We start from the raw sequence: 13,024 nt of genomic DNA, 5'->3' as shown, positions 1-13,024 counted from the left end.
GCCAAGATGGGAGGATTGCTTAAGCCCAAGAGTTTGAGGACAGCTTGGGCAACACAGGGAGACCCCTGTCTCCACAAAAAGTAAAAAACTTAGCCAGGCTTGAGTCCGGGAGGTTGAGGCTGCAGTGAACTATGATCGTGCCACTGCACTGAAGACTGGCTGACAGTGAGACTCTGTCTCTAAAGGAAAAAAAATGCTTATTTGAAGAAATAATCCCTGAAAACTTCTCAAATTGATAAAGAATATTAATGTGCACATTCAAGGTCAGTTAATTCCAAGAAGAATAAACTCAAAGAGATCCACACCTAGGCACATTATGGTCAAACTGCCAAAAGACAAAACAAAGAGAGAATATTGAATATAGCAAAAAGAAAAAGGCAACTCATCATGTATAAGGGATCCTCAACAAAATTAGTAACTGACTTCTCATCAGAAACCATGGAGCCCAGCTGGGCACAGTGGCGCACGCCTATAATCCCAGCACTTTGGGAGGCCGAGGTGGGCGTATTACCTGAGGTCGGGAGTTTGAGACCAGCCTGACCAACATGGAGAAACCCCATCTCTACTAAAAATACAATATTAGCCAGGCATGGTGGGGCATGCCTGTAATGCTAGCTACTCGGGAGATTGAGGCAGGAGAATTGCTTGAACCCGGAGGCTGAGGCTGCAGTGAGACAAGATCTCACCATTGCACTCTAGCCTGGGCAACAGGAGCGAAACTCCATGTCAAAGATAATAATAATAAAAAAGAAACCATGGAGCCCAGAAGGCAGTGGAAAGACATTCAAAATGCTAAAAAATATTGTCAACCAACAATTACATATCCACAAAACTATACCTCAAAAATGAAGGAGAGGCCAGGTGTGGTGGCTCATGCCTGTAATCTCAGCACTTTGAGAGGCCGAGGAGAGGATCACTTGAGCCCAAGAGTTTGAGACCAGCCTGGGCAACATAGTGAGACCTCATGTCTACAAAAAAGTAAAAAATCAGCCGAGCGTAGAGGCATGCACTTATAATTCCAGATACTTGGGAGGCTGAGGTGGGAGGATTACTTAAGCCCAGGAGATTGAAGTTGCAGCAAGCCAACATGGTGCCACTGCACCCCAGCCTGAGTGACAGGGCAAGACCCTGTCTCAAAAAAGAAAAAAAAAAAAAGAAAAAGAAAAAGAAAAATGATGGAGAATGCAGACATTCCCAGATAAACAATAACTGAATTTGTCACTTGCCCTGCAATGTGAGCCATTCAGGTTGAAATGAAAGATTATTAGACAATAGCCTGAGTTCACACGAATAAATAAATAGCACTGGTAAAGGTGCTGGTGCAGTGGCTCATGCCTGTAATCCCAGAAGTTTGGGAGGCTGAGGCCAGTGGATCACTTGAGGTCAGGAGTCCGAGACCAGCCTGGCCAACATGGTAAAACCACATCTCTACTAAAAATACTAAAAATACAAAAATTAGCCGGGCATGGTGGCGGTTGCCTGTAATCACAGGTACTTGGGAGGCTGAGGCAGGAAAACCACTTGAACCCCGGAGGCAGAGGTTGTAGTAAGCTGAGATTGCGCCACTGCACTCTAGCCTGGGTGACAGAGCAAGACTGTCTAAAAAAAAAAATTGGTGACGCAGTATAAACATAGTATATTTTTGTTTGTTAATTTTTAAAAGGTTTTCTCCAAAAGCGTGAGCCACCACACCTGGCCTTGGAGGAAAATTTAATGTTAAACTTTTAAAATAGTCACAGAAAGAATAGCAGTATAATCTGTACCTTCCAAACCAGAAGAACAAAGAAGTACTATCTAACACTTTACTAATTTAACAATAGGAGAAAAAGTGGGGGCGGGGGGGAAGCAAAGACAGAGATTGATAAACAGAAAACATTTAACAAGAATGAAGAAATAAGTCCTAATATATCAATAATTATATTAAATGAACATAAATGGATTTAATTAATTTGTTACACACAGAGTCACAGACAAAAGTTGAAAATAAAAGACTAAAAAAAGTCAGCAAGTAGTAATTTAAAAGGCTGGTACAACAATAATACCTAGACAAAAAGATTAAGGTAAAGAATAAATCATTAGAAATAAATAAAGACAATATAAGGAATAATTTAGCAAAAAGGTAGAATAATTTGTTAGAAGAATGCAGTAAAGGCTGGATGAGGTGGCTCATGCCTGTAATCCCAGCACTTTGGGAGGCTGAGGTAGGAGGATCTCTCAAGTTTGTTCTAAGCTTCTATAATTTTAAATAAACATTTTACTTTAGAATAGTTTTAAATTTACTGAAAAGTTGCAAAGATAGTACAGATAATTCTTGTGTATGCTTCATCCAGTTTTTCTTTTTCTTTTTTTTTTGAAAAGGAGTTTCGCTCTTGTTGCCCAGGCTGGAGTGCAGTGGTGCAATCTGGGCTTACCGCAACCTCCACCTCCCAAGTTCAAGCGATTCTCCTGTCTCAGCCACCTGAGTAGCTGGGATTACGAGCACATGCCACCATGCCCAGCTAATTTTTGTATTTTTAGTAGATGCGGGGTTTCACCATATTGGTCAGGCTGATCTCGAACTCCTGACCTCAGGTGATCTGCCTGCCTCAGCCTCCCAAAGTGCTGGGATTACAGATGTGAGCGACCACGCCCGGCCTTCACTTTTTTTTTTTGAGATAGTTTCACTGTGTTGCCCAGGCTGGAGTGCAGTGGCTGTGATCTCAGCTCACTGCAACCTTCGCCTCCTGGGTTCAAGCGACGTTCCTACCTCAGCTCCCCCAAGTAGCCGGGATTACAGGCATGTGCCACTACTCCTGGCTAATTTTTGTGTTTTTAGTAGAGACGGGGTTTCACCATGTTGGCCAGGCTGGTCTCGAACTCTTGACCTCAGGCGATCCGCACACCTTGGCCTCCCAAAGTGCTGGGATCATAGGTGTGAGCCACTGCACCTAGCCTTGGACCCCCTTCATATTAAATTAAAATTAATGTTTTTGGAACACCTATTAGGCCATATAGTGAGGAGGATGAGTTAAAGTAAGTTCCCTCCTTGTAAGTAGTTAGAAGTGTAGAAAGAAAGAAGTGGACCTCTTCTCTATTGTCTTTTTCTTTTTCTTTTTTTTAGACGGAGTTTTTGCTCTGTTGCCCTGGCTGGAGTGCAATGACGCGATCTCAGCTCACTGTAACCTCAGCCTCCTGGGTTCAAGTGATTCTCCTGCCTCAGCCTCTTGAGTAGCTAGGAGTACAGGCATCCACCACCACGCTCGGCGAATTTTTGTATTTTTAGTAGAGACGGGGTTTCACCATGTTGGCCAGGAGGGCCTAGTACTCTTTTTTTTTTTTTTTGAGACGGAGTCTCGCTCTGTCGTCCAGGCTGGAGTGCAGTGGCGTGATGTTGGCTCACTGCAAGCTCTACCTCCCGAGTTCACGCCATTCTCCTGCCTCAGCCTCTCCCAGTAGCTGGGACTACAGGCGCCCGCCACCACGCCCGGCTAATTTTTTTTGTATTTTTAGTAGAGACCGGGTTTCATCGTGGTCTCGATCTCCTGACCTCGTGATCCGCCCGCCTCGGCCTCCCAGAGTGCTGGGATTACAAGCGTGAGCCACCGCACCCGGTCGGCTGGCCTAGTACTCTTAACCTCAGGTGATCCACCTGCCTCAGCCTCCCAAAGTGCTGGGATTACAGGCGTGAGCCACCGCGCCTGTCTTTTTAAAAGCTAAAACTGAAACAGAAACAGAGCGCTCCTGGCAGATAGGACCAGGAGCCACAGCGAAGAAGGTGGCCTGTGATTAGGTTTTTATAAATGGGCAGGTATTAATCAGGGGAAATGGAGTAAAGGACACGACAGACATACATTGCTAAGTCTAGTATTGGAAAAAGTAAGGCCTGGGACCCCTAAAAACTTGCTCGAGAGTGAAAAGTAAATGCTATGTGTCCACACTACCGTGGTAAAGCCCACGGTCCATACCATGAGCCCATTTCGCGCAGGGAAATTCGAGTGGCGGGCTTGGGCCCGTCGTTCTGGTAGCTTCCCAGTAGAGGGCGCCGTAAGCATGTGCGTCTTCAGCCTGACTGCGCTGAGGAGGCGGTGCATCTTCCCGGCCGGGGGCGTGGCCGTCGCGCTCACGTGACCTTTGCTCATGGCGGCGGCGGCGGCGGCGGCGGTGCTGGTGGCGCTCGGCGGCCGGAGCCGGATCCTGTAGCCGGGTGTGGGCCCGCGTCTGTCCGTCCCTCCTTCGGCCCCCTCTCTTGTCTTCCGGAGTGTGGCTGGCGGAGCCGGGATGGCGGAACGAGGCCTGGAGCCGTCGCCGGCCGCGGTGGCGGCGCTGCCGCCTGAAGTGCGGGCGCAGCTGGCGGAGCTGGAGCTGGAGCTCTCGGAGGGTAGGAGCCGGGCCGGGGAGAGGGCGCCCGGGGCCCTGCGGATCGCGGCGACTGGGGAGACAGGTCCCCGCCGCGCGCCCTGGCGGCCGTGCGGCGAGGGGGACGAGGGTGCAGAGAACCTGGCCTGGCACTCCACGACAGTCTTCCCTCCTCTCCCACCCCACTAAGTGGTTTCCTGTGGGTTTCATTGTTTTCCCATGGAGGGGACTAAGTAAGGGCTTGTGGAAGAGGTCCTCTCGGGCCCACACTGCTTCTGCGCTTCCTGCCCCCCAAAACCCGAGACAAAGCTGCGCCATCCCGCTTCTGCCCAGGAGTCTGGGCCAGGTGGGGTGAGGGGGAGGGCTGCGAGGAGGGTGGCTGACAGCTTTCTCCTTTCCTCTCCCCTTTTCGTGGAGGGCTCCACGCCTTGTTCCAGCCCCCCTTCCCCCTTTCAAAAAGAGAAAGACACATGGGAAATCCGCAGCAGCATTTCTTCTCTTTCCTTTAACAATGCGCGATGCCTCCCCAGTGACAGGAGTGAGACAGAAGCGGGTGAGCCATTTAGGGTCCTAGGAAGATAAGAAGCAGTGGCATTAACCCAGAGAGAGACACGGTGCTGCTTTTAGACCACCTTTGTCATAAGAGGTTTTTTTTTCCTGGTGCCTGTTAATCGGGCTGAATTTTCCGCATCTGGTCACCTTTTGGAGCCTTTGAAGAGGGAAGGAGAGGAGGCTACCGTTTACTTGCAAATCCTGGCTGGCATTCTTTCTTTTGACAATGGATTGGGACGGGGAGGGTTCGATTTATTTTCAGAATTTAAAAAAATGGAATAAATCAAGCCACTGTTATTAGAGAACTCCTTGTACAACAATGAGAGAAACACAGTGCTCCGTTGTGGGCATGTGATCAGGCTTGTGGGGCAGTTGTGATCAGTTCTGTGTGAAGTTCCTGTTTTTATCACTGGCTGCCCCTGAGACAAAAGCAGCATTTTCTCCAAGCTTGATACCAGTACTTTGATTGTGTCTCCAGAGTTGCATATTCTTATTGAGTTCCTTGTGGAAGGCCCTCTTCACTAGCATTTTTCAAGTGGATCAAAAACTCTTGATTGGAAAAGAAGAATGTGACCAACTCCCAGGAGCTTATTAAACATTACTTATTGTTTACTTATTAAGGCATTATGGTTCTCTCCCCTCTGAGAATCCTTTACAATGAAAAACCAAAAATAGAGTTGAATGTTATAAATCCTGTTGGGCATTGAAGGAAATAATTATTTTTAATAACTCTTTTAATAACCCAATGTGTAGGGAAGTGCTGTTTATACCTGTACCTAACTATCAACGTGTTATTTTTCAATTAATCCAATTTTCAAGTTATTCTTCGGCCAGTCCCGGGAATCACTGGTATTAGATTAGTGTGTTTCTGTGAAGTGTTTAAGAAGATAGGAGTCCTTTGGGTTTGTCTGCGCAGTTATACCTTTGTTTGAAATATTCACCAGATGAATCCATTTGCGGTAGACTTGAATGGCTGAGGCTTAGTTTGTTTACATGTAAATTTCTTTAAGTTCCCCCCACTTCGAAAATCGAGGGGCTTTTTGCATTACCATCAATTCTGTCTCTCAAGATAACTCATTCTTCTCCTAGACTAAAGCATTGACATTAAATCTGTGTTGACTTGCATTACAATCTGACTTTTAAAACTGCTATTTGAAAGTAACAGATCATCTCGCTTTGATTAGAGAGAGGTTTGCCTGGATGCTTACGTCAGAGGGAGATTAAAAATAGGAGTTGATTGCTTTCACATGGAGAGGGAAATCCTGGAAGCTCCTTATTCTGGGTATATCTGCTTCCAGCTGATTGTTGTTTACATCTCTGGGTGTTTCTAGACATCTCTAGAATGTCTAGAAGCATTCTGAGGAACTATTTCTAGGACCCACACTGATTAGCTCACCTCTCTCTCCTTCAGAAAGGTGTGAAACTTCTACAAATTGTGAATGCCAAGGCTTAAACATTTTAAGTACAAGTGCATGGTTTGCTTTCCAATGAAGGATTATTTTGGTTGGCATCTGACTTGGTTTGAGTTTGTTTCTTATAGATATACTACACTTCTCGTATTTCATCTATTTTAGCAATGGATGACTCTGGAAAAAATACAATTGAAAAACTTGGGCCTGCAGTGTCAGCATATTGGTCATCTTTCTTGCTTAAAGTATAGGAGATGGTTGGCTGGAGAAGTAGATAGACGTTAGGAATTCAAGTGAAGTTAAAATAATCCAAAAGTCCCCATATCTGTGTAGTATGGTGTTATTTGTGATGTCTGTAGCATATTTGGAGCTAAGTTTTGTTTGTTTTGCATTTTATCTACAGTTACTGTGCTCTAACATAAGTACTTTGCCTTTTTTTTTTAGATGCTTTTCTTTTGTTTGGTTGGTTGGTTTTTTTGAGATGGAGTCTCACACTGTTGCCCGATCTCAGCTTACTGCAACCTCCGCCTCCCAGGGTCAAGCAGTTCTCCTGCCTCAGCATCCCCAGTAGCTGGGATTACAGGCAAGCGCCACTACTGCCGGGCTAATTTTTTTTGTATTTTTAGTAGAGACGGGGTTTCACCATGTTGGTTGGCCAGGCTGATCTTAAACTCCTGACCTCAAATGATCCACCCACCTCAGCCTCCCAAAGTGTTAGGATTACAGGCGTGAGCCACCACTAAAGATGCTTTTAACTGTGTGTTTATCATGCCTTGCTGACATTGGTGCACTCATTTCTCTATTTTCATTTTTTCTTTCTTTTTTTTTTTTTTTTTTTTTTTAAGGTTCAGGCTGTCATTGGTCCTAATCATAGCAATAATCTGAGCTGTATGCTGTTAAAGAATTTTCTTTGTGCTTGCCTGTATTTTCAGCTGCAGGCTTTGGTAATAGATCAGCCAACTCTGTGCTGAAATGCAGGTTTGTGCCTGCTTTGGGCTCTTTGCCGCAGAGCATGTTGCAGAGCCCTGTGATGTGTCTGGTGCTTCAGGCAGGTCACCAGGCAGCTTCTTGGTTAAAACCTGCTTCTGTCACAAAAAGAACAGGCTGAAACTGCCTGGAAATCATTTAAAAATTGAATTTCCACATAAGGATAAGCTTTTCTATAGACGAGTTGAATAGGTGGAAGGTTTCTGCAAGTATTTTTGTGACTGAAATTTTTAATGATCCACATATTTTATTATTATATGCTCGACAGCTCTGTTGTTTGGACTTATGTACATGGTCTAGTCAAGTATATGTACATAAAGTAGCACTAATGAGGAGAATTAATTTGCTTAAATCTGTACAATAATACATTATATTTGTGTAATGATCTTTTTGTACATTGTCATTTGAGCTTCACTAAATTTCACTAGATAGAATAGGTATTGTTACCACCCACCCCCCCTTTCTTTTTTTTTGGCTTAACAGAAGGGAAAACTTGTACTCAGAAAGATTGTTTTGTCTAAAGCTGCATACCTAATAAGTGTCATTATCCTAAGCTGTCATGTGACAATGACATTGGAATGATTTAAATATCTGTGCTGTCATTGCACAAGCTGTTAACTAATTTTTACTCTAAGGAAATGCTACCATTTTTTTTTTTTTTTTTTTTGCGATGGAGTTTTGCTTGTTGCCCAGGCTGGAGTGAAATGGTATGATCTCAGCTCACTGCAACCTCTGACTCCCGAGTTCAGGTGATTCTCCTGCCTCAGCCTTTCTGAGTAGCTGGGATTATAGGCATGTGCCACCACACCCAGCTAATTTTGTAGTAGAGATGGGTTTTCTCCATGTTGGTCAGGCGGGTCCCGATCTCCCGACCTCAGATGATCCGCCTGCCTTGGCCTCCTGAAGTGCTGGGATTACAGGTGTGAGCCACTGCACCTGGCCCTAAACAGTTCTATACCACGGTGTTGATTCTCTCTCTGAAATCTCTTTCAAATCCATTACTCAAGCATTCAGTTCAGCAGACGTGTATTTTGTGCCTACTGTGTGCAAGTGAGCAGGATACCCTGGTGGCTTTTAAGAAGCTCTGAGTCTGGCAGGGAAATCGTTGAAAACTGCCAACAAAACAGTGCATGACCGTGGTGGAGTTACGTACAGAGGCTGCCTTCTAAGAAAAGAGGAAGCTATCTGCTTTATCGTTGTTGTGAGAGACAGAAGAGAATTATAAATACGAGACTGGGTTGTGTGGCTAGCAGAGCGGGCTGTAATTTAGCCTGTGCAGTTCAGCCTAAGTGCAACGCGAAGAAGAATGTTCCTATACTTCTGTGGCATGCAGGAAGGAGCTCAAGTCTTTCAGTGTCTGAGAACAGTCCAAAGATGACAACTGGAAAGGTGTTTAAGATAAAATAACACTCACAGGAAGGGATCCTCCCTTTTCTTGTTTGAACACTTCTCTGAGCACAAACAGTAAACATAGTCCCATCCTCCCTTTCTCCTGCCTGTTTCATCACGTAGCTTTGTGGTCCTTAAAGCATGGCACAGTGTCTACCAAGAAGGCAAAGGGATAAGAGAAGGCTGCTTCCTAGGAATTGCAGTGACTTTTAATGGGGAAGAGGTGGGAGAGTTGAAGAGGAAAAGGAAGAGATGTTGGATAAAGATTTTACAGCCTCAGAAGGGGGCAGGTAGACTTAAGCCACCATAAAACTGGTAAATCCCTCCTGCTTTACCTATAATGGGAAACGGGGCCACTTATGTAGGATACACCTTTATAGAGTTCTGTCTAAGCAGTTGTAACACCTGATGCCAGGAGTATTAAGGAACGCAGGAATGTAGATTTTTAAATAACCAAGAATGGGCATTAGCTAAGCGATCTACCTCTGGAACTTGCGTGTGTGTGTTTGGTGGGCAGGAGCTCATCTTCAGAATTACTGTCAGAGCCTGTGACACGTTCCTTTGAAAATCCTCATGGTGGCAGATTTCAATTCTTTTAGGGTAGAGTTTCATTTATAGGTCACTTGGAATCAAGTAGAGAAAAGCTGGTTAATATTCTTTTAGAACCCAAACTAGTTGTGACTGAAAAAATTAGCGTGATTATAAACTGATTTTAGTTGTGATTGTCAAAAAAATCAGAATGATTGTAAACTGGTTTTGAGGGCAGTTCCAGAAGAGAAGTTACAGACAAATTCACTGGAAGAATGGTTCACGTTGTTGAAAAGAATGGCTTGTGTGGATACCCTTGTTCTGGTGTGTATTTTGAAAAATTAATCTTGTTGTTTGACAGCCCCATGGCATTGAGCTGGATTTTTGAATAAGATAAATCATTAACATGTCACGCTTAGCTCAGTCCTTGGTTGCAACTTTCTGTCCTAGCCTGTGTAAGACTTAGCACTTCAGGGTTGAAAGTTCATATGACTGGCTAAAAAGGGCCATCATACTATGTTTGTATTCTAATTACTAGAGTTCTCCATGGTTCTCTCTCATGTGACTAATTCAGGGATACTCTTTGAAATGCTCCTTCTTGCTTGTATGCACAGTTTCGCGTAAATCTCTAAGGGTTCAGCTAAAGTACCACCTTTTTTTTTTTTGAGACAGAGTTTCACTCTTGTTGCCCAGGCTGGAGTGTAATGGTGCGATCTCAGCTCACCGCAACCTGCACCTCCTGGGTTCAAGCGATTCTTCTGCCTCAGCCTCCCGAGTAGCTGGGATTACAGGCATGTGCCACCACGCCTGGCTAATTTTGTATTTTTAGTAGAGACGGGGTTTCTCTGTGTTGGTCAGGCCGGTCTTGAACTCCCGACCTCAGGTGATCTACCCACCTCGGCCTCCCAAAGTACTGGGATTACAGGCATGAGCCACCGCGCCTGGCTCTTTTTTTTTTTTTTTTTTTTTTTTTTGAGACGGAGTCTGTCCCTGTCACCCATGCTAGAGTGCAATGACACGATCTCGGCTCACTACAACCTCCGCCTCCTGGGTTCAAGCGATTCTCCGGCCTCAGCCTCCCGAGTAGCTGAGATTACAGGTGCCTTCCACCACGCCTGGCTAATTTTTTGTGTCTTTAGAAGAGATGGGGTTTCACCAGTTGACTCGAACTCTTGACCTTCTGATCCGCCTGCTTCGGCCTCCCAAAGTGCTGGGATTACAGGTGTGAGCCACCACGCCAGGCTCAAGTACCATCTTTTTTGTAAACCTATCCCTGACCAGTGTGATTTCTATTTTTTTTTTTTGAGACAGGGTCTCACTCTGTCACTTAGACTGTGCAGTGGTGCGATCTTGGCTCATCACAACCCCTGCCTTCCAGGCTCAAGCGATTCTCCTGCCTCAGCCTCCCCAGTAGCTGGGACTACAGGCAAATGTCACTACCGTCTCTGGCTAATTTTTATATTTTTAGTAGAGACGGGATTTCACTATGTTGGCCAGGCTGGTCTTGAACTCCTGACCTCAAATGATCCACCTGCCTTGGTCTCCCAAAGCGCTGGGATTACAGGCATGAGCCACCAGGCCGGGCCAATCGTGTATTTTCTAAGTATTTAAATTACTTTTCATTTTATCTCTTAAAATGTTTTTTTTAAAAGTAGAGACGAGGCTGGGCACAGTGGCTCACGCCTGTAATCCCAGCACTTTGGGAGGCTGAGGAGGGCGGATCATGAGGTCAAGAGATCAAGACCATCCTGGCCAACATGGTGAAATCTTGTCTCTACTAAAAATACAAAAATTAGCTTGGCGTGGTGGCTTGCACCTGTAGTTCCAGCTACTCAGGAAGCTGAGGCAGGAGAATCGCTTGAACTCAGGAGGCAGATGTTGCAGTGAGCTGAGATCACGTCACTGCACTCCAGCCTGGCAACAGAGCGAGACTCCGTCCCAAAAAAAAAAAAAAAAAAAAAAATAGAGACAAGGTCTTACCATGTTCAGCCCAGGCTGGTCTCAAACTCCTGAGCTCCTTTTGCCTTGGCTCCCCCAAAGTGCTGAGATTATAGGTGTGAGGCACCGAGTCTGGCCTTAGCTCAATGTAAGCTCTTTTTTTTTTTGAGATAGAGTCTTGCTCTGTCCCCCAGGCTGGAGTGTAGTGGCGTGATCTCTGCTCACTGCAACCTCCACCTCCTGGGTTCAAGTGATTCTCCTGCCTCAGCCTCCTGAGTAGCTGGGATTACAGGCTTGTGCCACCATGCCTGGCTAATTTTTGTATTTTTAGTAGAGATGGGGTTTCGCCATCTTGGCCAGGCTGGTCTCAAACTCCTGACCTCAGGTGATCCGCCTGCATCGGCCTCCCAAAGTCCCAGGATTACAGGCTTGAGCCACTGCACCCAGCCTCAATGTAAGCTCTTGTAGAGAGGTCCTTCGTATCTGAAATTTATTTTAAATAACTCGTAACTATTTATTTCTTATATTGTTTTAGGAATACGATAAATTTTTGGTTACTTCAATTTCAATTGAAAAATAAAGTCTCTGTTTTGGGGACTTGATTTCGACATAAGATAGTGTTGTGTAATCATTTGAGAAGCACATATTTTGACCTCTGGTGGGCTTGGGTTGAAGTTCTGTCTTTATCATTTATTAGCTCTGTGACCTTGGACAAACTGTCTAACCTCCCAGGTATGAGTTTCGTCAACACTTAAAAAAGGAATGACGGTGGTGTGCAGTGGCTCCTGCCTGTAATCTCAGCACTTTGGGAGGCGGAGCCGGGTGGGTTACCTGAGCTCAGGAGTTCGAGACCAGCCTGGGCAACATGGCGAAACCCTGTCTCTACTAAAATACAAAAAAATTAGCCAGGTGTGGCGGCGTGTACCTGTAGTCCCAGCTACTCGGGAGGCTGAGGTAGGAGAATTGCTTGAACCCGGGAGGCGGAGGTCGCAGTGAGCTGGGACCGCACCACTGTACTCCAGCCTGGGCGACAGCGTGAGACACTGTCTCAACAACATCAACAAAAAGGAATGACACCCTCCTTGGAGTTGTAAGGAGGTTTAAAGTAAGATAATAGAAAATCTGAGTATAGTATGGCATGCAGTGAGCACTCAGCACATGTAATCTTTATTGCTGCTGATAGTGAATGGATGCGTGGAGACTTGGCAGTTTTTAATATCTTGTGTTACTTAGTAGAATAAGGTTATATATGAAGTGATGAATGGAATCAATTTGTGATAAATTTTTTGAAAGTAAGGCTTCACTCCATCATCAGTTGTTCCCGTTGGCACCTATACCCTTAGTCCAGTACATGTTGGGTCACTGCAAGCAGTTGACTAGAGCAGAAGACTCGATGGTCTGTTTCATACAGACATCTCGCATATGTACATTTCTGAGCCTACAGGTTGAGGCAAATGCCTGTGACATGTAAGCTTGGTTTCTGAGACTTAGCTTCTACAAGCTATGAAAAGGGACATATGATGTTTAGAACCTTCAGAAACTATGGCTTTTACTCTTCCGTTTCTTTTTTTTTTTTTTTGAGACGGAGTCTCGCTCTGTCGCCCAGGCTGGAGTGCAGTGGCGCGATCTCGGCTCACTGCAAGCTCCGCCCCCCGGGGTTCACGCCATTCTCCTGCCTCAGCCTCCCGAGTAGCTGGGACTACAGGCGCCCGCCACCATGCCCGGCTGATTTTTTGTATCTTTAGTAGAGACGGGGTTTCACCATGTTATCCAGGATGGTCTCGATCTCCTGACCTCGTGATCCGCCCGCCTTAGCCTCCCAAAGTGCTGGGATTACAGGCGTGAGCCACCGCGCCCGGCCTACTCTTCCGTTTCTTATCCCTTAC

The 13,024-nt window shown here is 45.5% G+C and overlaps 1 protein-coding gene across 11 annotated transcripts in view; it reads left to right on the top strand.

Moving 5' to 3' along the window:
- The first annotated feature begins 4,095 nt into the window (after positions 1 to 4,095).
- Positions 4,096 to 13,024, top strand: part of DIP2B (disco interacting protein 2 homolog B) — a 265,307-nt gene continuing 256,378 nt past the window's right edge. For 7 of the 11 annotated variants that reach the window (XM_063610477.1, XM_055294834.2, XM_063610474.1 and 4 more), the window contains exon 1: positions 4,096 to 4,357. In XM_063610477.1, coding sequence (XP_063466547.1) covers positions 4,258 to 4,357 — 100 coding nt within the window. In that variant the 5' untranslated portion in view covers positions 4,096 to 4,257. The remainder of the gene's footprint in view (positions 4,358 to 13,024) is intronic. The other 4 variants (XM_063610476.1, XM_063610475.1, XM_063610471.1 and 1 more) reach the window with 1 other exon arrangement.

Source organism: Symphalangus syndactylus, chromosome 10 (genome assembly GCF_028878055.3).
Source record: "Symphalangus syndactylus isolate Jambi chromosome 10, NHGRI_mSymSyn1-v2.1_pri, whole genome shotgun sequence".
Classification (NCBI taxonomy): Eukaryota; Metazoa; Chordata; class Mammalia; order Primates; family Hylobatidae; genus Symphalangus; species Symphalangus syndactylus.
This window is presented reverse-complemented; position numbering and strand designations above follow the sequence as displayed.